The sequence below is a fragment of the Theobroma cacao genome, chromosome 7 (assembly GCF_000208745.1).
Source record: "Theobroma cacao cultivar B97-61/B2 chromosome 7, Criollo_cocoa_genome_V2, whole genome shotgun sequence".
Lineage (NCBI taxonomy): Eukaryota > Viridiplantae > Streptophyta > Magnoliopsida > Malvales > Malvaceae > Theobroma > Theobroma cacao.
In genome coordinates this window covers 2,732,350-2,756,554 of record NC_030856.1, presented here as the reverse complement: position 1 = coordinate 2,756,554, position 24,205 = coordinate 2,732,350, and the positions used below count along the sequence as shown (strand labels likewise).

The 24,205-nt window shown below is 32.7% G+C and overlaps 2 protein-coding genes across 2 annotated transcripts in view; both read right to left on the bottom strand.

Annotated features, from left to right (window-relative positions):
- The window catches only part of LOC18593626 (disease resistance protein RGA2), an 81,189-nt gene continuing 57,434 nt past the window's right edge, over positions 451-24,205 (bottom strand). The window contains exon 5 of the mRNA XM_018124437.1: positions 451-582. The gene's annotated coding sequence lies outside the window, so the exon portion shown is untranslated. The remainder of the gene's footprint in view (positions 583-24,205) is intronic.
- On the bottom strand, positions 2,651-7,041 carry LOC108662833 (putative disease resistance protein RGA3). The gene is made up of 3 exons (XM_018124454.1): positions 7,015-7,041; positions 6,294-6,373; positions 2,651-5,910 (listed from the first exon to the last, which is right to left on the bottom strand). Exon 3 carries the CDS (start codon positions 5,898-5,900, stop codon positions 2,685-2,687), a length of 3,216 nt encoding a protein of 1,071 aa, XP_017979943.1. The 5' UTR covers positions 5,901-5,910; positions 6,294-6,373; positions 7,015-7,041; the 3' UTR covers positions 2,651-2,684.

Genomic DNA, 24,205 nt, shown 5'->3' with positions numbered 1-24,205 from the left:
ATCCGTTGTTATAAGCAAGCATTGAGGAACAAGATATGCCAAAAATCAAGAACAAAAACTAAAGAAACTATAATAAATAGTCATCACTTTTGCAATAGATATGCTTCGAGAATATACCTGCATTTCCAGAATGCCTCAAAAGGGAGTTGGTGAGCAAGTCATGACACCTCTTATTTTTCTATGGAAAATGAAAATCTTATAACGTTATAGCAGCGAAAAAATATTCAACATTCTACACACAGTAAATTTTATTAGAGCAATAAGTGATAAGCTAATTTACCTTAAATTCAAGTTTGTTAGACCAAGGCTCACTTCTTGGGAAGGAAAGGTGAAAGAGTTGCATGCTGTGCAATCGTTGTAATCTAAAAGGACACCAGAAGTCAAGCTGTTAAATTATTTTCATGAGCTAGCCTTTATTGAATTCAAATACTCAAAGTAAATTTAACTCTCACATAGAATTGCCATCAAATTGTAACATAGATAGTGATGACACTGTTGATAGTAAAGCTTCCAATCCATGGATTGTAGTGCTCTTCTTCACAATGGCATTGGTAAGTTGAAATCAATACGTACTCTCTCAATCTATAAGAAAAAGTCCGCAATCCCAATAAAGACATTCAGAAAGAAGTAAGAAGTTGGGTGTTAATGGATTCCTTATAGAAAGTAAATGAAATTGATAAAACAAACCAAATAAGTGGTAAATTTTACCAATAGAAATTTCTCTTGGTTTCAATTTAACAACAGTCTGCTCTGGAAGGAAATTAGCAAGATCAAATCATCCTGCTTCAAACAATGAAAAAATGTCATCATCCCATTATAAACATGTACAAAAAGGAAAGAACTGATGTTAATATATTCTTTACAAAAGCAAGTGCCTACATCAAGAAAAAGAGGCAGAAACATTACCTATAGCAATATCTCCTCATCACGATAAACACAGCAGGAAATGTACGAGCAGACTTTCACATTAGTTTCTATTATTACTAGCTTTCAGCTCAGGAGTCTTGACTGGATATTGGCCGTCTAACAAACTTGTAGTCGCAAATTTTCAGGGATACTCACTCCCACATCTCAGCTTATTTCACCAGTGTTTCAATTACTTAGATTCTCTGTGATAGAAGCAATATGTCTTGCAATCCATTTCCATTTAATTTTGGTTTTGCCTCTGAAAAGATACAACACATACATCCAATGTTGCCTCATTGTATAAGAGATGATTTGGCATTGATCAATGTACAAAAACAGGGGAAGTAAAACAACTGACAATAATCTGTCCATAACTCCATTTTATGCTTATTTTTTTTCTATTTTTTGAAAAGTTTTGATTTTATTGATATTATCAGATCAAAAGCCTATGATCTAATCAGTTAAAGACTCTTTTTGGCATTCTAACTCTACTGATAAGATAACTGAACAATTACATCAACACTGTACAAAAAGCTTTTGACAACTTTTTACAAAAATCCCAAACTTTTGGTCAACCTAAACACAGATTAACATCATTGAAATAGGTGAAAAGAGACATTTAGATATAACAAAGCGAAAAGTCAGAATAATTTGGTAACTGAGTACATTCATACTGCTGTAAATATGCTATAAAATTTAATGCTTTGACTATAAATATGCTATCTGCATAAGGGTTCCATCAAGAGTTAGTGAGATCCTAAATACTTCAAATTTAGGATTTTAATTGAAGAATGAGAGATTGAAACAAGGAAAAAGTTCCCTATTGCAGTGAAATACTGGCAGAGTTTTGATATCAAGTTTTGGTCACATTTCATATTAGTAATATTTAACTTAACAAAAATAAAATTCAAAGTAAGAAAAGAAAAAAGAAATCAATATTGTTAGTCCACTTAGAAAGAAGTAGCAGAGAATGGATTAAATCCACTTTTGCATAGTCGACTTGGATTACATGCATACAACAAATTACGTATCATCCAAATCCAGCAAGAAAACAAAAAGAATTATCAAGTAAAGGGAGAAAATATAAATAGAGGTGAAGAAAAAGGCGGTTACCTATATGGTATGATCATCATTGAATCTGTCGCCCATTAATTGTAATAGAAAGGATGCAGGCAATGCGAGGCCACAGGATTCCGGTGTCCTTTTCACATCTTTCTGACAAACGGGGACATTCACTGATTGACAATACTTGCAAAGAGGTAAGGCCATCCATCCTTTCTGGCAAGTCTTGTAATTGAGGGCACTTACAAATCTTTAGTGTTTTGAGGAGAGGGATAAAAAATGATATGCGATTCAGCAAATCCTCCAGATTAGGGTAATTTTGAACATTCAATTCTTCTAAAGTGGAGAGGGAATGCCTTGTTCTCCAGAAGCTTAAATTAGGGCACCCCCGAATTAGAAGTGCTTTGAGAGAATGTGTGGAAGAATTGAGATTAGGGCAATAATCAACCATCAATCGTTCTAAAGAGGTGAGGCTTTGCATCCCTTCTTGCAAGTACAGTGATTGATGGCACTCGCATATATAAAGGTCCTTGAGGGAAGTGAGATTGAGTATCCAGTCGGGCAAAGCCCTCAGATTAGGGCATTTCCAAACCCGCAATTCTTTCAAAGAGGAAAGCCGATACGTCCCTTTTGGCATGTGCTGTAATTGAAGGCACTCCCAAATTCCTAGTGTTTCAAGGGAAGTGAGATTGAGTATGATTCTGAACAGATAATTCTTATAAAGATGTAAGATCAAACGTCCCTTCTGGAATGTGCCGTAATTTAAGACACTTCTCAATTTTAATTGTTTTAAGAGAAGTGAGATTGAGTCTCCAGTCCGGCAAGGCCCTCAAATTAGGGCAATTCGAAACACACAATTTTTTTATAGGGACGACGCAGCTCATCTTTTCCGGCAGTAGCAATTCCAATTTAGGGCAGTCTCTCAACAATAAGTACTCAAGAGAAGTGAGATTTTGTAGGAAGGGTAGAACTTCTAAATCCTTAATGTCAACAAGACTCAGACGCTTCAAATTGGAGAGAGGAAGGGTAGTTGAAGAATATGAATGACAAGCGCTCCCTAATGATGATGATGCTTCTTCTGATGTCATCTTCATCTCCAATGTTTGTTGCAAAAGACTTACACTAGTATCATTCAAAGAGAATCTTTGGTCAAGAGATGGAAACAACGGCATGGAGGTTAAGTTTGGACACTTGCCGATATATAACTCGGAAAGGCAAGGAAAGCAAGGCAGCTCAGCGATTGATCCTTGGTTCTCATTCTTTGTCTTCCACCATCCTTTGAGATTGGGACAGCGCCAGATTGAAAGTTTCTTAAGGCACGGGAAGAATGATTCTCTTGACGTGGAACAAGGCAAAGGGAAAGAATCTGCCACGTATTCTAACACATCTAACCCACAAAGATCAAGAGACTCGAGAGATGAAAGATGACCCAAGGGTGGCAGGTGTTCTAAAACATTGGAATACTCAAGAGAAAGAGATTTGAGAGATGAAAGATGATCCAAGGGTGGTAGATGTTGGCAATTACAAAAATGTTTTATTTCAAGTTGGACTAAATTAGTTAATGAAGATAGCCAACTCGAAAACCTTGCTCCGCCATAATCGGATAACTTCAGCCCCTTCAAATTCAGGTGTGGCTCAAGATTGTTTAACAATGACTCATCCTTTTCATTGCCCACTCGTTCTGAAGAGGAAGTCCTCCGCCAGTTCAAGGGTCTCCAGCACAATTGCAAAGAATGAAGCCGTTTCTTTTTCTTTAATGCCTCTTTCGATTCTAACTCCACATTCCTCACCTTTTCTAAGTGTTCAATTGTTAAGCTGTTTCCAAGGTCATCTAGGTCCCTCAACTCATTCAACGTGGCTGCAGTTGAGAAACTTTCTTCAACACTGTTCAGAATAAATCTGTCCAATCTTTGTAACGAAGTCAATTCCCCTAACCCTTTTGGCAAGTACTTTAGGGCATGGCAATCATCAATCTTGAGATATTCCAAACTAATCAAGTGTTGTATATCCCTTGGTAACTCTTCAAGAGTGATGCAATGATATAGTAATAGAGTTTGCAAATGGTGCAATTTGGTTATTGCATCTGGAAGCACTTTCATCTCCTTATTAACAGAAAGATCAAGATATCTCAAGTGCTTCAATTCACCAATTGAATCTGGCAAAGTGACAATGCCCATCTTACTCAAATTCAACATTCGTAAACAATTGAAGCTTGAAAAAGTTACATTTTGAATAAATAAATCCTCAAAAATGTGTATCCGAAAAAATATAGTTCTTATCTCTTTTGTTTCCAACAAAGTCAAAACAACTCCTTTGGAATTGTTTTCTAATGACACATGTCGAACTCCTTTTGAAATTCTTTCTTTTTCATCTTTCATCCAATGAAAATGACGACCTTTTAATGATAATGCAAGATCATGGATAAGGTCATGCATTTTACAACAGATGATATTCCCATACATATCTTTCTCCTCCTCTTGAAAAAATGATCTTAATAGCAAATCATTAAAGTATTCATCACCAAGGTCTTGTATATTCTCATTTTCCTCTAATTGAATGTAACCTTGTGCTCGCCATGATTGGATCAAGTTGTCTTTAGATATCTTGAAGTCTTTTGGGAAAACCGAACAAAAAACAAAACATTGTTTTAAATGACTTGGTAAGTGATCATAACTCAATCTTAACACCAGGGAAGTATTACCATCCTTTTCGAGTGACTTCCAGATTCCATTTTCTTGGACAGACGACCAATAATTTTTACTAGGCTTTTGTCTCATCAATCCTCCCAAACATTTGAGAGCAAGAGGAACTCCTTTGCATCTTCGTGCAACATCTTCTCCAATTACTCTAAGGTCTGTATCGATTTGGCCTTGTCCTTTAAATGCCACCTGCTTAAACAAAGCCCAAGATTGATCCTCATTGAGACCTTCTAGAAGGTAAGAATCGCGTATCCCCATAGCTGATGCAACTATCTTACTACGAGTTGTCACAAGAATTTTGCTTCCAGGAGCACCATAACAGACTAGATAATTTGAAAAATCATCCCACTTTAAATTGTTTTCATTCCACACATCATCCAACACCAATAAATATCTCTTCCCTCTTAATTTTTCTTCAAGTTCTGTTAGGACTTGATCTAGATTCAAGTTATCCACTTTGACCGTGTTGTCCAAAGACTTCAAGATTTCCTTAAAAATCATACATATATTAAAGTCTTCAGAAACACATACCCATATCTGTTGGTCGAAAGAGCTTTTTACTTTTGCATCGACATACACCAACTGGGCCAGCGAGGTCTTTCCCAAACCTCCAAACCCAACAATGGCAACAATGGGGATGATGTCACCATGATCATCTTTTTGCTTCTTCAACAATGATTCTATAATAAGCTCTTTATCTTTCTCTCTCCCTATTATTAATTCCGATCTCACCTTTGAGGCAGTCTCCCTGCCAGTATCCTTAGCTTTCTTACCCAGTTCTCCAACTATCTCCCTCAAGTTAAACTTAGACATATCTGCTGCAACTGCGTCCAGCCTCCCTCTAATCTCCTTAATTCTATGACCCATGTTAAGACCAATGACTAGAGGGTTCGAGGGTGAAAAGAAATTGCGTACATGTTCCCAAACATGAACCTCGGATACTTTTCCCCGAGCATGTACCTTCTGGTGTTGGATTTCATAGTCGACTTCATCCAATAAGTCGTCTGCATCATAGACAACATCTCCTAGCCGACTTATGCAGTTCTTCAAGGCCCGGTTACTCTCCTGCTTCTCCTCAGCATCAAGAAGGACGGCGTTTATTGTGTTGAGAGTCTCTAGAAGCTTCTCCAGCTCCTCGTCCCAGACGGAAGCCAAGCCAAGCTCTTCCCCAACAAGCCACACCAACTTGGACAAGATGTTACTGATTGTCCCGTATGGAATTGCTTCCGCCATGGATCTACCACTTGGTTGAAATGAATCTAAATCAGATAACAGGGAAATGCAAGCAAGGTAACACGATAATGAAAGACAGTGAAATTTATTTAACAATAATTACTGTATTTAACAAGTAATATTATAATATCTAAAACTTCAAAATCTTAAATTATGACAACATATTATATATTTTGATTAAAGGTACGGTCATTAATTATGTTGTAAAATTTAGCTATTAGGGGAGATAAATAATTAAATCCATCAATTCAAGGAAGAACCGATTATTAGTAGGTTGGAGTAGCAATCAAGCTCTTAAAATATTTCAATAAATTACTTAAAATTTTCACAAAAAAGTTCTGCCCAGTTCTAATTTCCATGAATAAAAAGTTTTGTAGAGACAAAAGCAATTACCAAATGTCTGCAAAGTACTTTATGAAAATGTGGATCACAAGAGAACGGATTGTTGACTGACCAACTTGGAAATTGAAATGCTGCATATGTAGAAACGAATCATGTGTATATTAATTAAAAATGTATTTTCATATTAAAGTAAAAGCATAGCATTATCATTTCATAAAATACTTTCTCAAAATATCCATAATTATCAGTAATAAATGGAAAAAATGTGAAATTTATAATACATTAAAAAAATATAGAATGAAATTTCAGCATAGGTTTATTGATATATATTTACATATTTTAAAGTCATAATATTAAAACTAGTTCATACTAAAATGATACACATAGTATACTACTAAATATTCATAGGATTAAGAAGTAAAGCAGAAATTAATTAATTTTATTTGCCAACTTAAAAAATAAGGAGTCAAATTCATAAATGAGAAGAGAAATAGAGTATATAAAAAAATTAAATATGGAGAATCTAATATGTTTAATTGAAGCTTACCTCAAATGAAATGGAATTACTTTACCAACTCTGGAGATCGGGAACCAAAATTAAGGAAACAAAAAGTAGCTAAGAAGGATCGAACGAAAGTAATTTAAGAGATTAACTGTTTTTTTTTTTTTTGCAGGGTTAAACAAGAGAGATGTTTTTATTCTTGGAGTTAAAAGAAAAGTGGGAAAATGAAAAATAAATATGGAGAATATAATATGTTTTATTGAAGCTTACCTCAATTGAGATGAAATTACTACACCAACTCCGTAGATGGGGAAACCAAAATTAAGGAAAGGAAAAGTAGTTAACAAGGATCAAACAAAAGCAATTTAAGAGAACTGTTCTTTTTTTTTTTTTTTTGCAGAGTTAGACAACCGAGATGCTTTTGTTCTTTGAGTTAAAAGAAAAGTGGGAAAATGAAGGAAAATAAAATGGAAGAGTAGGTTTTGTTGAGTTAAAAGAAGAGCAAGGCAGAGATCAAACAAACTCTTGGGATAGTAGAGATGATAGAAGACGATGCTCAACTGGAAACTCTATGACGAGGACATGGAATCATTTTATTTTCTTTTTTCAAGAAAAGTTGCAACAAGGACTTGGCATTCTCAAGGAGAAATTTCAATTAAAAAATTGACCAGCTTTGAGAAAAACTAAGCTAAAAAATGTTGAAGAAAGTGCTGTCAATTGTTTTTTCCTTGTGATGGGAAAAACTTTGGTCATTTGTCATCTAATTGATTGTCTCTTTTTTAAAGTTAACAAAGTAACATCAATGTGGAATTGGGACTTTTCTTGGTTTTTGCCTTTAAAGCATTAAGTCTAATGTGGAAATCAACTTTAGTAAAGTAAAAGGGAAATTCTCTGAGCTTTTCAAAAGTTTTCTGATTCATGTTTGAATTGAATAAAATATTGCCGTCTCCATTAATGGAGAGCTTAATGTCATTGAAGCACTATTATAGACTAATTCTCTCTCAAAGACAAAAAAAGGATGGAAATATTTTATTAAAGGAAATTCTGTCTAATGTAAAATTGGCTTCATGTTTGTGATCTTAAACATCAAAATGTCTTCTCCATAAGATTTAAAGAAATTAAATTACTTCAATTAATGAAGTACAAATTTTCCCCAAACAAAATTTACCATTATTCAAAAGGTAATTAAATTCACACCTTTAATTTTTTTTCTTTGTACTCTATGCAACTGGGACATGGAATTATTGATGCACTTTTGAATTATTGATCCCCTTCTTTTGTCATTTTTCAATTATTTTCAGCATTTATTTATCATCAACTTGATTGGTTTATAAGAAAACATTTGAGACTCTTTGTAAGTAAAAATTACTATTATTATTTTGTAAATGTTCTTAAGAATAAACACTTGATCCTCATTTAATGATGATTCCTTTGCAGTTAAGCATTACTTGTAATAGAGAACAACATAACTTTAATTTTTTTTAAAAAAGAAAATTTATTAGCCTCACAATCGTAACGTCATTTCGAGTCTCTTGCTTAGATCACAATAGACTCTCATAGCATAAGCAAATTCAGTTGGGGTAGAGCAACATAAAAATTAATTGGCTAAACTATTGAAAGCATAAGATCCCTTTGGAAACTCTATGACGATAATGTAGTAAGAGTAGGTACAGGAAATTTGGAACACTAATATTCAAATTAGGAATAATGGAAAAATATTGGTAACTTGTCTCACAGTTCCCATTTAAGAGTCACTTTTCTTTGATAATCCAGCTACAATGCGAAAGCTAATGCTATACGTTGAGAAAGTTTGTTTTATTTACGGTTTTCTTCCTTGGATGTGGGTGGTGCTCGAGACAAAAGTTAAATGCTCCCTCTAAAAGCACTGTGGCCAGCATGTGCTATCAACATTGCATATAATTTTTATAGATATGAGGATATTTGTTTACTAGGGACAATTGCCTGTGAATGTGATAAATATTTTATCTAAATTTTAACTGAAAATTGCTAAAATTTTATTCGTTAAAAATTATTAGAAGGTTAAGTTTATTTAAAGGGTAGATATATCTAATAGTTAAAAAAGAAGGGGTTTTTCTCTCTATTTTTTAGAAATACATTACCTTGGTATTTGGACTTTGTCTTTAAGCTCATGTGACTCGAGTTATACGAAGTAATAAGATATTGTTATTGCTTTAAGATTTACATTGAGCCAACAGGAGTAATTTATTTATTTTGCTTTAAGGAAATAGAGCATTTATTGTAATACTTGAACTAGTGGGAGCAATTTTTATATACCTTTTGATCTTCCAAAACTTCCAAAACTTTCTTTCAAAAGAAAAATTTATATTTAATGGCCAGAGTTAAAATCCGACCGTTGTTGTATAGAATAATAATCCTGAAAATAGTCTCATGTTTATACATTTGAGGGACATTGATCATTATGTGCATTAGTAATGAAGATTTGTTGATTCTCCTCACAGCATTTTGTGCTTAATTACATGCTTTATATATATATATATACATATATGTTGAATTGTGGCAGTAAAATGTTTAGTAGAGTTGATATGAATGAATTGACTATCAGGAGACATTGCATGGTATCTTTTCTGCTTATTTGGTTTCATTGCTTGGAGTATCTGTAGTTCTGTTTACTTAATTGCCACAACTTGAAAGAAAAGAGCATGACTAGACTGCATCTAAATTGCCTATAACTTCAAATTCACTTTAGCTTGATCAACAAAAAAGAAAAAAAAAGGAAAGTTTCAGTTCAGATTATAGTATTTTGTTTATCGAATGAGTGATTCTAAGAAGATCGATATCGTTCATGCATGCTTGGGAAGCTTGTTTGGTAATGATCGCAAATCAAATGTGCATGGAAAGAAAATGATGCTATTGCTAAGTTTATAGATCTTATAGTGGAGTAGCAATCGAACTCTCAATATTTCAATAAATTGTTGGGAACCTCCATAAAATAAAAATTTGTCTGGTTTGTACATTGAAGTTTAATTTTCCATGTCTTTATTCCTGCATAACACATTTGTACAACTTATTCACTGAGGATTTAAAATACAAAATTAAAAATTAAGGTACAGAGGAATTCCACTCTTGTTCTTTTAATTAAAAGTGCAATTGAAAGCAACATAACAGTAGTTGGCTAAACTATTGACAGCAAGAGATCCCTTCAGAAACTCTATGATGACAAAGTAGTAAGAGTAGGTATAGGAAATTTGGAACACTAATATTCATATTACGAACAATGGAACGATATTAGCAACTTGACTCGCACACTCCATGTAAGATTCTCTTTTCTTTGATATGCGAAAGCTACTGCTATACATTGTGAAAGCTAATTTGTTTTGTTTATTGTTTTTCAGTTGGCTTTTCAGTAGTTGGTCTGTCCCCCTTGTTTTTATCTTCCTTGGTTGTGGGTGGTGCTCGAGACTCCAATGTTTATTGCTCCCTCTAGCTAAAAGCTCTTTGGCAGCATGTGCTATCAACGTTATTGTATAATGTTTACAGATTTGAGGATTTTTGTTTACTACTAGGGACAATTGCATGTGAATGTGTTAGATATTTTATTCAAATTTTAATTTGGAATCGGTAAAATTTCATTAGTCAAAAATTATTTGATGATTAAGTTTATTTAATGGGCAAATATACTTAATGATTAAGAGTTTTTAATGGGTTGGAATTCATAGTGACAAAGTAATATGGTTTTATAGATATGGAGTGGGTCTTAACTTTCAAAATTAAGATAGAGACGCAATCTTTATATGATCTTATGCAAGAGATAATTTTTTTTAAATCCAAATTTTTTGTAAAAGTTTCACAGAATTGTAAAGATGTGAAAAAGAATATGAGAAACACTGGAAATCTATATATGGTTTTGTAAAACGTTGAACCAACAAGATCAGTAATCTTTTCTCTTTTTCAAGAAAAAGAAGCACTTATCGTAAACCTTGAACTAATGGGGCTAATTCTTTTTGTATATATTTGACTCTTCCAAAACGTTGTTATCATGAGAAATTCACAAGTAAAGTTATATGTTGGTCCTTTCATTAATTCGACAACTTCCGTATGAAACAAAAGCTCAGCAGATGAAGAACATCATTATCCCCTTAATAAACCTTCATTTCTTCAAGTAGTTATTCTTTTTTCCTTACGAAAAATCAGCAGCTCGCTTGGAAGAAAGTATGCGAGGGACTAAGCAGCTAGCAGTACAATGCCTGGCCCAAGTCATGGTTCACCTTTTGTCTATGGAAATGCAATCTCTTTTTATATTCAATTTGATTTTATATTCAATGAGAATGAACCAGCCAAAAACAATTAAAGTAGATGAAAGATGAAAGAAAGAAACGAGAATACTTGTTATTTTGCTAACATGTAGCAGCAGCAGCAGCTAGTAAAATTCAGAAATGAGAATACTTTTCATTTTATATCCGTAACCAGTAACCAACACTAAATTGATTCTTTCAATAATCCCAGCCCCAACTAACTGCAAATCGACTTAACACACAGAAAAACCATGTTTTCTTAGACCTGTTCAATTTCACTCAAACAAACCAGCTGCTAAATTTCACATTATCCTCATTTGTTCAATAATTATGTAACATTATCCTCTGTTTCGTCCACCTTATATGTAGAGGTTGCGTGTCTTCCCGTTAACCACGACGCCAAACTAGATTGTTGCAGGCGAATTGATTATCAACTATTTCTTCCTTTGTGATCAAACCTTCCGCTCTATCATTCTGACTTTTTTCAAGTGCCTCCACAACAAATTATTTCAACCAAGTGACATAAAGTACATCTATTATTAGTTTTTTATATTTTCTTGTTATGAGGCTAGGGAAAAATAGGCAAGCATTATTAGTTTTTTTTTCTTTTTTGAGCAAAAAGATCATACAACAACTATTGAGTCGAATGGTAGACTGTCGTTATTAAAAAAATAATGATATTTCAATATCTCAATAAATCAAACTCTCAATATTTCAATAAATCGCTTGGAACCTTTACAAAATAAAAATCTGCCTGGTTTGTACAGGGAAATTAAGGTTTAATTTCCCATGAATTGATTGCTGCATAACATATTTGCACAACTTACTCACTAAATATTTTAAATTACAAACATAAAGACAAAAAACAGAGGAATTTCACTCTTGTTCTTCTACTTATTGTTCAAGTTCGACTAAATTAGTCAATGAAGATAGCCAACTCGAAAACCTTGCTCCTCAATAACCGGATACCTTCAGCCCTTTCAAATTCGGGTGTGGCTCAAGAATATTTAACAACGACTCATCCTTTTCACTGTCCACTCTTTCTGAAGAGGAAGCACTCCACTCCAAGGATCTCCAGTATAATCGGAAAGACTGAAGTCGTTTCTTTTTCTTTAAAATTGCCTTCATAGATTCTAATTCTACCAAGTTCAATTGTTCAATTCCTAAGCAGTTTCCAAGGTAATTTAGGTCCCTCAACTCATTCAACATGGCTGCATTTGAGAAACTCTTTTCAACTCTGTTCACAATAAATCTGTCCAATCTCTGTACCGAAGTCAATTCCCCTAAACCTTTTGGCATGCATGTCAGGCCTTTGCAACCATCAATATTTAGATATTCCAAGCTACTCATTGTCCTATATCCCTTGGTAACTCTCTAAGTCTCCCACAATATAAGAGTAATAGAGTTTGCAAATTGTGCAATTTGGCTATTGTATCTGGGAGCACTTCCATCTTCTCATTACCTGAAAGATTAAGGTATCTCAAGTGCTTCAATTCACCAATTGAATTTGACAAAACGACAATGCCCATCCTACTCAAATTCAATGTAAGTAAACAATTAAACCTCAAAAAAATTTCATTTTGAATGGATACTTCATAGAAAATATGTCTCTGTAAAAACTTAGTCCTTAACCCTTTTATTTTTGACAAAGTTAAAGCAGCTTTTTTGAAATTTATTTCTACTGACACGTGACAAACTCCTTTTGAAATTTTTTCGTTTTCATCTTTCATCCAATGAAAATGATGACCTGCAATTAATTTTGCAAGATCATGGATAAGATCATGCATTTCACCAAAAATACTCCCTATATAATCTTTATCCTCTTGAAAAAATGACATGGATAACAAATCATTAAAGTATTCATCACCAATATCTTCTATAATTGAATTTCCCTCTTGTAATTGAATGCAACCCTGTGCTAGCCATGAATGGATCAACTCATCTTTGTATATCTTGGAGTCTTTTGGGAAAAGCGAACAAAAGGCAAAGCATTGTTTTAAATGACTTGTTAAGTGAATGCAATTCAATCTTAACACTGGGATAACACTGTCATTTTTTTCAATTAACTTCCAGATTTCATTTTCTTGGACAGACAACCAGTACTTTGCATTAAGCTTTTGTCTCATCAAACCTCCCAAACATTTGTTTGCAAGAGGAAGTCCTTTGCATCTTCATGCAACATCTAGTCCAATTTCTCTAAGCTTTGGATCAATTTGACATCGTCCTGCAATGCCACTTTTCTAAATACAGCACAAGATTGATCCTCATTGAGACATTCTAAAAGGTAAGGATGGTTCACCCCCATAGTAAATGCAACTTTCTTACTACAAGCTGTCATATGAATTTTGCTTCCTGGAGCACCAAACACCAGAAGCTTTGACAAATTATCCCACTTTAAATTGTTTTGATTCCGTACATCATCCAACACAAGTAAATATCTCTTCCCTCTCATATTTTCTTCAAGCTTCTTCAAGTAAATATCTAGATCCAAGTCATCCATTTTACTATTTCCAAGCGACTCTAAGGTTTTCTTAAAAATTATATAGAGATCAAATTCTTCAGAAACACACACCCATATATACATGGATTGAAGAAGTTTTCTACTTCTGCTTCATTATACACCAACTGAGCGAGTGTGGTCTTTCCCAAACCTCCAAACCCAACACTGGCAACAATATTGAATATGTTGTCACCGTGACGATCATTTTGCTCTCGAAACAATAATTCTATAATGTGCTCTTTATCTTTCTCGTTCCCTATCATTTCTGGTCTCACCTTTGAGGCAGTCGTCCTGTCAGTATGCTTAGCTTTCATATCTGTTACAGCTCTCGGACTCAAGTTAAACTTAGATATATCTGCTGCAACTGAGTCTAGCCTCTCTGTAATCTCTTTAATTCTAGGACCCATCTTAAGACCAAATGCTAGAGGGTTCGAGGATGAAAAGAACTTGCGTACCTGTCTCTGAGCAAGCACCTTCTGGCGCAAGATTGCATAGTCGAATCTGTCTAGTAGGTCGTCTGCATCGTAGACAATGTCTTCCAGCCGACTTATCCAGTTCTTCATGGAATGGCTGCTCTCCTGCTTCTCCTCAGCATCAAGGAGGACAGCGTTTATGGTGCTGAGAGTCCCTCGAAGCTTTTCTAGCTCCTTTTTCAGCCCGAAAACCAAGCCAAGTTCTCGTCCAGCACTTAACACCAACTTGGACGAGATGTTACTCACCGCCCCGTATAAAATTGATTCCGCCATGGATCTACCAATTGGTTGAAATAAATCTAAAGCAGATGACAAGGGAATTTAAGCAAACTAACATGATAATGAAAGACTTAGTGGACTTGAAAATCTAGCTATTGGAGGATGTTTTTGATTGTGTGTTCAGCAGATCAGGGACAAAAATTGAAGCACCAAAAATGGACTACCATTGCATTAATTTATATTTTTATTTGATTCTGCCTCCATGATATTTCTTTAATTAGTTATTAAATTTCTTCTAATATTTATTTTAAAAAACTTAAATTTTTATATTTGTTTGTTAATGACATAGTATCATTTGGCAAACTGACAGTGTATAAAAACTATAAGCATGACTTTTGAATATACATAAAAATTAGTTTTATGACATTTGCCTATAAGAAAGTTTTATATCTTAGTCTTAAAGAAATTAATATACATTTTCCCATATTCTTTATCTATGAAATTTATAAAATGATCAAAAAGGATTTCAAAGGTTTATGCCTTAACTTATCGATTTTTAACCTCTTTTTAAATTACATGAGTAAGGATGTCAACAAGTAAAGTATCTTTTATTTTGGAAATACCTTAACCTGAATCTTATAAGTATTTGATTAAATTTCTAAATTACTATTCGAATCCTTACCGTACATTAAATATTTGATTAAAATAGATTGAAACTAATTTTTATGTATATTATTAATGAAAACTATGAGCGGTTAGTACATCAAATATAAGTTCTTTTTGTGATTCAATTTCAAATCCTTAGCGGAATACAAGAGCCCAAATCTTTTACCTTATGAAACTATTGGCCTCACCCCTTTTTTTCTTTTCTTTATTTTTTTATAAAAAATTACTGTTATTAACAAGTAACATTAATATCTCAAACTCCAAAATCTTAAATTATCAAGACATGTTATATATTCTAATAAAAGATCACTTCGAACCTTCATAAAATAAAAATCTACCTAGTATTAATTTCGACGAGTAAAAAGTTTTGCAGAAAGACAAAAACAATTACCAAATGTTTCAAAGTACCTTATTTTTGAAGCTATACCTTTATGAAAATATTGATCACAAGAGAACGGATAGTTGACCAACCAACTTGGAAATTGAAAATGCTGCAGATGTAGAAATTCTTGTCACTGGTCACATGTATGATAATTAAAAATATATTTTCATATTAAAGGAAAAGCATACTATCATCATTCTATAAAATATTTTCCCAAAATATCCATAAATGACGATAAAAATGGAAAAAATATGAAAATTTATAATAAATTAAAAAATTCAGAATGAAATTTCAACATATGCTTATTGATATATTTTTACATATTTTAAAGTCATAACATTAAAATGATTTCGTACTAAAATGCCACACATAGTGTATTGTTAAATATTCATAGGATTAAGAAGCAAAGTAGAAATTAATTAATTTTATTTGCCAACTTAAAAAATAAGAAGTCAAATTCATAAATGATAAGAGAAATTGAGCATATAAAAAAAATTATATATGACGAATATAATATGTTTTATTGAAACTTACCTCAATTTAAGGAAGCTAACAAGGATCAGACAAAAGTAATTTAAGAGATCAAGTACTGGTTTTTCTTTTTCTTTTCAGAGTTAAATGAAAGAGATGCTTTTGTTCTTTGAGTTAAAAGAAAAGTGGGAAAACGAAGGAAAATAAAATGGAAGAGTAGGCTTTGTTGAGTTAAAAGAAGAGCAAGGCAGAAATCAAACAAACTCTTGGGATAATAGAGATGATAGAAGAAGATGCTTAAGTGGAAACTCTATGACGAGAAATTAATGCGAGTAGGTATAGGATAAATGGAAATACATTCGCAACTTGGCTCAAAGATTTCCCTACTAATTAATAAACAAATATATTTCTCTTTTCTTTTATTATAACCAGCTATAATACGATGAGACTAGTCACCAATTGTGATCAGGGTTGTTAATTAATCCAATAACCTTAAATATGATATACTATATTAAATATGAAAAATGATGTTAGGGAAAAAAATACATTTCTTTCGAGTTAATTTTTTTGGAATCATTCGAGTTAGAAGTATATTCAGATAATTTCAAGTCTACACCATTTTAAGTAGTCGAGTTTTTTAAATCAAATCAGATTGAATCAAGTTTGGATTAGTGAGAAATTCTTAATTATAGCATAGTTATCCACGTAAAACAGGCCATGAAACAGGAGGGGCTAATGGAAAGTACAATGTTCTTGTTGCCGATGGAATTTTATCATATAGAATATGATGTTGAACTTCTCTTTGTAAATGATAACATCGAAATAGCTGGAAACTAACAGCAATTTGTGCCTTCTCTTGAGCTAAAAACACATAGGGAATTTCCCTACTTTCTGCTAATCATGAATTGATTTCTCAGTCAAGAAACATATAGACAAAGGCTACTGACCAATATTGATTTTCTAAAGGGTCCAAGAAATTGGAATTTGAACTTAATTCCCAAGGAAATTTGTCCTTTTTCTACTGGGAACGGAACTTTTAGTGATCACCAAGTAGGTATTGAACAATAATCAATTAACATATATAGCTAGATTGATTTTTATATCTTCTTAGTCATAAACGAATTTATAAGACTCTATTTGCTTGTAACTTTTTCTATTTTTTTTAAAAAAAGCGTGTTTGAATAAAACAAAATAAGTTTTTGATAAATTAAAAAAATGTATATAATGTCATAACATATGAGTTTATAAACTCAACCGTTCCACATGGAAGAGGAGTCATCACCAATCTTTTTTATTTTTGTTTAAATGTAATTGGTCATCTAGATGAATCTATACTTTTTAATGAGGTCTTAAACTTGACTTAGACTCATTTTAAAAAATAAGTCCCAATTTACGAAACACGTCAGATGCGGAACTACAGTTACATGTGAGGAAGGTGTTAGTACCCTCACAACTCCCACTACATGGTAGTTATTTAATCATGTATTATCCTTTTTAACCTTGATAAATAATCTTTAAATTTGGTATCCAATCTTATTTTCCTTAATTTTTTTATATTTTGATCATTTTATTTTATTATTTTAAAACAAATAAAATATTTTGATATTGAAATATTTCTCGAATACTATAATACTTATGGCAGAATTTGAGAAAAATCCCTTACCTGGAAATTTTCTTGAAATTATTACTTATAATCTTCTCAAAATTTCATCATCGGAGAATTTAATTATTTTACTTATACTTTTTATTTATTTCATCTTATTATTATTTTTATTATTTTTGTTATTACTATTATTTATGAATGGGTATTTATACCCATTTTTGGATTAGGATTTCATTCCCCTTTTAAAAGAAAAATCAAAATTTGAAAATTGTTGGATTAGAATCTTAATCTTATTATTTTCANCTTAATCTTATTTATTTCTATTTTTTTTTGTTTTCAAAGAAAAAATTAATATTATTTTTTTTCCTTTATCTTTCTCATTATCTTTTTCTTTTTTAATTTTTTATTATTATTTTCTTATTTTGGTGAGGCACCTCAGACAAAATAGGGTGTCTACGTATAATATTCTAAATAACGAATTGGATCATTTTAGTTTATACATAAACTAATTAACTTTTGGTAGGAATGTGCAATGCAAATTGCAAAGGTGTGTGCTCATATTTAATCTTAGACTTGGAAATCTAGCTACTAGAAAACAATGAGTGAAGGTGCCAAAGTTTTGGATTGAATTAAGATTGAAATACTAACAATTAGAATTTTATCTTCCAAATAAATAAATAAATAATATATTTTAATTAACTATTGTTTTAAAAATACTTGTCAAGATACTATTTCAATATAAGATTTATATTGATTGAAAATATTATTTAATATGGTAAATTTGATAGGTTATTTTAGAATATTTGTTGGCTGAAATATGAAAATAGGTTCTACCTAAAAGTTATACTTTTGACAAATAACTTAGTAAAAATTATAAAATATCAAAGAAAACCAAATTTGATGATAACTAGCAAACAAACGATCCAACATAATCAAATACACAAGAACTTACGCGATTCGAGTTAGTTGCTTACCTCCATGGAGATAAAGAGTAGAAGAGATTTTATTAAGATGTAGGAAGATGAGGTTGTAGTAGTTGCAGCACCCATATGTGGCAAACAGTAAATCCTAGAACAGTATGCCAAAAGTCTTCTCCATGTACATTATGAAAGAACCTTTGTATTTAGGTCCCCTTAACAGTTTGGGTTAATTAAGTAAAAGACTAAAGACTAGAATTGAAACCACTGCCCAAAGGACTCCAAGAATGGCCAAGATGGAACCATTGACATGATTTTGAAAGAAGCAAAGTGGTTTTCCTACTAGCTCAACTCCAGGCACTTCTCCCAATGACTCGAGCCACTTCTTAGAAAGTATTGTTTGCCTCCATTCACAGATAACTAGTCAAAAAAACCATTGTTATAAGGAAGCATTGAGGAAAAAGATATGCAAAACATTAAGAACAAAAACTAAAGACACTATAAATCTATATTCATCATGTATGCAATAGATATGCTTTGAGAAGCCGCATTTCTAGAATGGCCCAAGAGGGAGTTGGGGAGCAAGTTATTGGCACCTCTTCTTTTTCTATGGAAAATGAAATCTTAAATGTTAGAGCAATGAAATAATTTTGAAGATTCTATACATAGGAAATTCCTCATATATAATAGGGGGCAACAAATGGAAAGGCAATTGCTTAGGAAAAAAATGGGAAAGACAATTTACCATGAATTCGAGATCGATAGACTAAGGCTCACTTCTTGGGAAGAAAAGGTGAAAGATTAGCATGCTAGACTTTATTGAATTCAAATACTCAAAGCAAAATTTAACTCTCACATAGAATTACCATCTTACTACAACATAGATAGTGATGACACTCTAGAGAGTAAAGCTTCCAATCCATCGATTCTAGTACTCTTATCCACAATGGCATTGGCAAGTTGAAATCCGCACGTACTCTCTCAAACTATCAGAAAAAGTCCGTAATCCCAATAAAACACATGCAAAAAGAAGTACGAAGTTGGGCGTTAATGGTTTCCCCATAAAAAGCAAATGAAATTGGAGAGGCAAACCGAAGAAGTGATAGATTTTACAATAGAAATTTCTTTTTGGTTTCGATTCAACAACTGTTCTGACATGGAAGGAAATTAGAAAGATCAAATCGTCCTCCTTCAAACAATGAAAAAAATGTCATCATACCGTTACAAACACGTAGAAAAAAGAAAGAGATGATGTTAATATATTCCTTACAAAAGCAAGTGCCTACGACAAGAAGGGGAGGAAACATTACCTCCTCGTCTCTTTAATCTCCTCCTTTGCCCGTGTGCTAAGCTCAAAAAAATTATAAAATGGAAAATCTGGAGATAACACACTTTATTATGGAATCTCCATCTCCATTAGTCCACTACTTTTACTTTATAGTAGTTGGATAGCAAGGCATTCACCACCATTAATAGAGACAGTATTCTCATGGAAGAAGTGTTTTGAATAATTCTCTTTCTAATGCTCTGTTAAGGATGCTGGTTGGCTTTCCACGAAGTGTTATGGCAAAGGATGGGACTTGCGAGGACGTAAGCACAAGACAAGGGACCAAACATTTCATGGATCTTCAGTCTTATTTCTCTCCAACCCCAAATAGTTGCTCTAGTTTAGAAGCACCTTTAACTGTGATTATTTCTAATTTTGGCAGAGCGACACTAACAATAAAGGGATTTCTCAGTTTATTTCTAGTTTTGTTTCCGAAAGGACTGGTTCGTTACCAACACAATCCTAGCTCTGATCAACCTGCCATGGCTGTTTCTGCCTTTGGCAGTGCAAATGTTGGAACTGTTTCTATTCCATCCACTGTTTTTGCCACTGGCAATGATGATGATGTCCTAGCCAAAGGCTTTAAAACTCATTTTGCTACCATTCAGAAGATCAAGGCAGCAGATACATTTTGATATGAATAGAAATAAAATCATAGCAAGGCTGCAGTAGGTAATGGTTTTCATTTTCCAGTACATCCAAATACAGCTAGCTTTTTCTTTTTCTATCAAATGCTTAGATCCATAAAAATTTTGAAAGAAAGGGAGATCCTTGCTTGAAGGGATGAATTACTGTTTCTATATGTTTTTATTGCTGTGCTAATAAATTACTGTTTATATAAAATTATATTTATGGATCCTTGGCTTATGTCGAGTTATATAATATAGAGTATGATTGAGTATTATTTACTTTTCATGTTTTATTAAAACAAAATATTTATTGGCTTATCTCGAGTTATATAATATAGAGTATGATTGAGTATTATTTACTTTTCATGTTTTATTAAAACAAAATATTTATAATTAATGGCAAATTTTAGGTAGGAAATATTTTTAAATAATACCAATTACAAAGTTTTAGTGACATTTATCGAAAAATTAATCCATTTTGGAAATGAGAAACTTCAAATTTATAACTTTTCTTAATCAATTATAATTGAAACATTTATGAAAGTTTCACTTAATACATTTTGGGATAAACCAATACCTTTTACAATGTTGTATTGAAAAATATAAATACTGAAACAATGCAACCCAAATTTGATGGTAAATAAAAAAATAAACAATCGCGTAAAATAAAAATATAAAAAATTTGCATGATTTATCTTAATCTATATTCATTGCGGGTGGATTGACGAGATTTTAAGACAACTCTTTAATATTATCTTGTCAAAAAAGCAATACCTTTGATGAATAATATAGTAAAAAATATAGATGCGAAACCAATCGAATTTGATGATAAATAACAAGTAAACAAATTAAAATAATAAAACACATGAGAAATTACGTGGTTCGGCTTAATAACCTACATCCACGGTCGAAGGTAAAAGAGATTTTACTATGATGCAGGAGGTTACAATAGTTGCAGCACCCAAACGTAGCAAATATTAAATCCCATAATAGTATCCTAAAAGTCTTTTCCACATCTACATTATGAAAGAACCTTTGTGGTTAGGTCTCCTTAACAGTTTGGGTTAATTAAGTAAAGGCCTAAAGACTAGAATTGAAGCCACTGCTCAAAGACCTCCAAGAATGGCCAAGATGGAACTTTGACATTGATTTTGAAAGAAGCAAAGGGGTTTTCCAACCAGCTCAGCTCTCCAGGCAGTTCTCCCAATCACTCGAGCCACTACTTAGCAATTGTTGGTTGACTCCATTCATAGCTAACTAGTCAAAAAACCCATTGTTATGAAGAAGCATTGAGGATAAAGATATGCAAAAAAGTAAGAACAAAAACTAAAGAAACTTTAACCTATAGAATCATGTATGCAATAGACAATGCTTTGAGAATACCTGCATTTCATAAATGGCCGGAAGGGAGTTGGCAGGCAAGTCATTGGCATCTTTTCTTTTTCTATGGAAAAGAAAAATCTTAAATGTTAGAACAATGCAAAAATATTGAGGATTCTATACAAAGCACATTCCTCATATATAACATAGCAATAAATGAAAAGCCAATTAACCTTGAATTCAAGATCACTAGACCAAGGCTCACTTCTTGAGAAAAGAAGGTGAAAGAGTTGCATGTTATGCAGTCATTTTACTTAAAAAGAAACCAAAGGTCAAGCTGTTCAATTATTTTCATCAGCTAGTCTTTATTGAATTTGAACACTCAAAGCAAAATTTAACTCTCACATAGAATTGCCATCAAACTGTAACATAGATAGTGATGAGACTGTTGAGAGTAAAGCCTCCGATCCACCGATTCTAGTACTCTACTTCACAATGGCATCGGCATGTTGAAATCCGTATGTTCTCTCTCAAACTATCAGAAAAAGTCCATAATCCTAATAAAGACATGCAAAAAGAAGTATGAAGTTAGGTGTTAATAGATTCCTTATAGAAAGCATATGACATTGGTAAGACAAACCGAATAAGTGGTAAATTTTACCAATAGAAATTCTCTTGGTTTCAATTTAACAACTGTTTGCTCTGGAAGGAAATTAGCAAGATGAAATCATCCTGCTTCAAACAATGAAAACATGTCATCGTCCTGTCATAAACACATGGAAAAAAAGAAAGAAATAATGTTCACATATTCCTTACAAAAGCAAGTGCCTATAAAATCTCAGCTTATTCCACTAGTGTTTCAAATTAAATTTTGGTTTTGCTTCTGGAAGATATGACACAAACATCCAATGTTGCCTCATTGTATAAGAGATGATTTTGCATTGATCAATGCATAAAGACAGGGGAAAGGAAACAACTGACAATAATCAGTCCATAACTCCATTTTATGGTTATGTTTTTGTTTTTTGTTTTTTGAAAACATTTTATTTTATTGATATTATCAGATCAAAAGTCTATGATCTAAACAGTTAAAGAATCTTTTTGGCATTCTAACTCTTCTGATAAGATAACTGAACAATTACATCAACATTGCACAAAAAGCTTTTGACAACCTTTTACAGAAAACCCAAACTTTTGGTCATCCTAAACAATTATCCTCCAAACACAGATTAACATCATTGAAAAAGATGAAAAGAGACATTTAGATATAACAAAGTGAAAAATCAAAATAATTTGATAACTTGAGTACATTCATACTGCTGTAATTTTTTTAAATTTGTCTATATAAGAGTACAAAATTTAATGCTTTGACTATAAATATGCTTTCTGCACAAGGGTTCCAGCTAGAGCTAGTGAGATCCTAATTCTTAGGATTATAATTGAAGAATGAGAGATTGAAACAAGGAAAAAGTTCCCAATTGCAATGAAATACTAGCAAAGTTTTGACATCAAGTTTTGGTCACATTTCATATTAGTAATATTTAACTTAACAAAAATAAAATTCAAAGTAAGAAAAGAAAAAAGAAATCAATATTATTAGTCCACTTAGAAAGAAGTAGCAGAGTCTGGATTAAATCCACTTGTGCATAGTCGACTTGGATTACATGCATACAACAAATTACGTATCATCCAAATCCAGCAAGAAACAAAAAGAATTATCTAGTAAAGGGAGAAAATATAAATAGAAGTGAAGAAAAATATGGTTACCTATATAAATATTGTATGATCACCATTGAATCTGTCGCCCATCAATTATAATAGAAGGGATGCAAGCAATGCGAGGCCACAGGATTCCAGTCTCCTTTTCACATCTTTTTGACAACTGGGGACATTCATTGATTGACAATACTTGTAACGAGGCAAGACCATCCATCTTTTCTGGCAAGTCTTGTAATTCAGGGCACTTACAAATCTTAAGTGTTTTGAAAGAAGTGATCATGTCAGCTATGGGATATAGCAATTTCCCCAAACTAGGGCAATTTTGAACATCCAATACTTCTAAAGTGGTGAAGCAATGCCTCATTCCCCAGGTGCTTAAATTAGGGCACCCCCGAATTAGACGTGCTTTGAGAGAATGTGTGGAAGAACTCAGCTTAGGACAATATTGAACCATCAATCGTTCTAAAGAGGTGAGGCTTTGCATCCCTTCTTGCAAGTACGGTGATTGAAGGTACTCGCATATATAAAGGTCTTTGAAGGAAGTGAGATTGAGTATTTAGTCTGGCAAAGCCCTCAAATTATGGCAATAAACATATAATTCTTCTAAAGATGTAAGCCGAGATGTCCCTTCTGGCATCTAATGTAATTGAAAGCACTCCCAAATTCGAAGTGTTTAAAGAGAAGTGAGATTGAGCATCCAGTCAAACAAAGCCCTCAGATTAGGGCAATTGTTTATGGACAATTCTTTTAAAGAGGTAAGCTGATGCGTCCCTTCTGGCGTGTATTGTAATTCAAGGCACTTCTGAATTTGAAGTTTTGTAAGGGAAGTGAGATTGAGTATCCAGTCTGGCAAAGCCCTCAAATTAGGACAGTTCTCTATGAACAATACTTCTAAAGAGATAAGCTGATGCGTCCCTTTTAATACTATTAAAATGGAAAATTTTAATGCTTCGCTATAAAC

Bases quoted from the DNA above. Each gene is read 5' to 3' on its own strand.
- LOC108662833 (XM_018124454.1), bottom strand. From the start codon at position 5,900: ATGGCGGAAGCAATTCCATACGGGACAATCAGTAACATCTTGTCCAAG.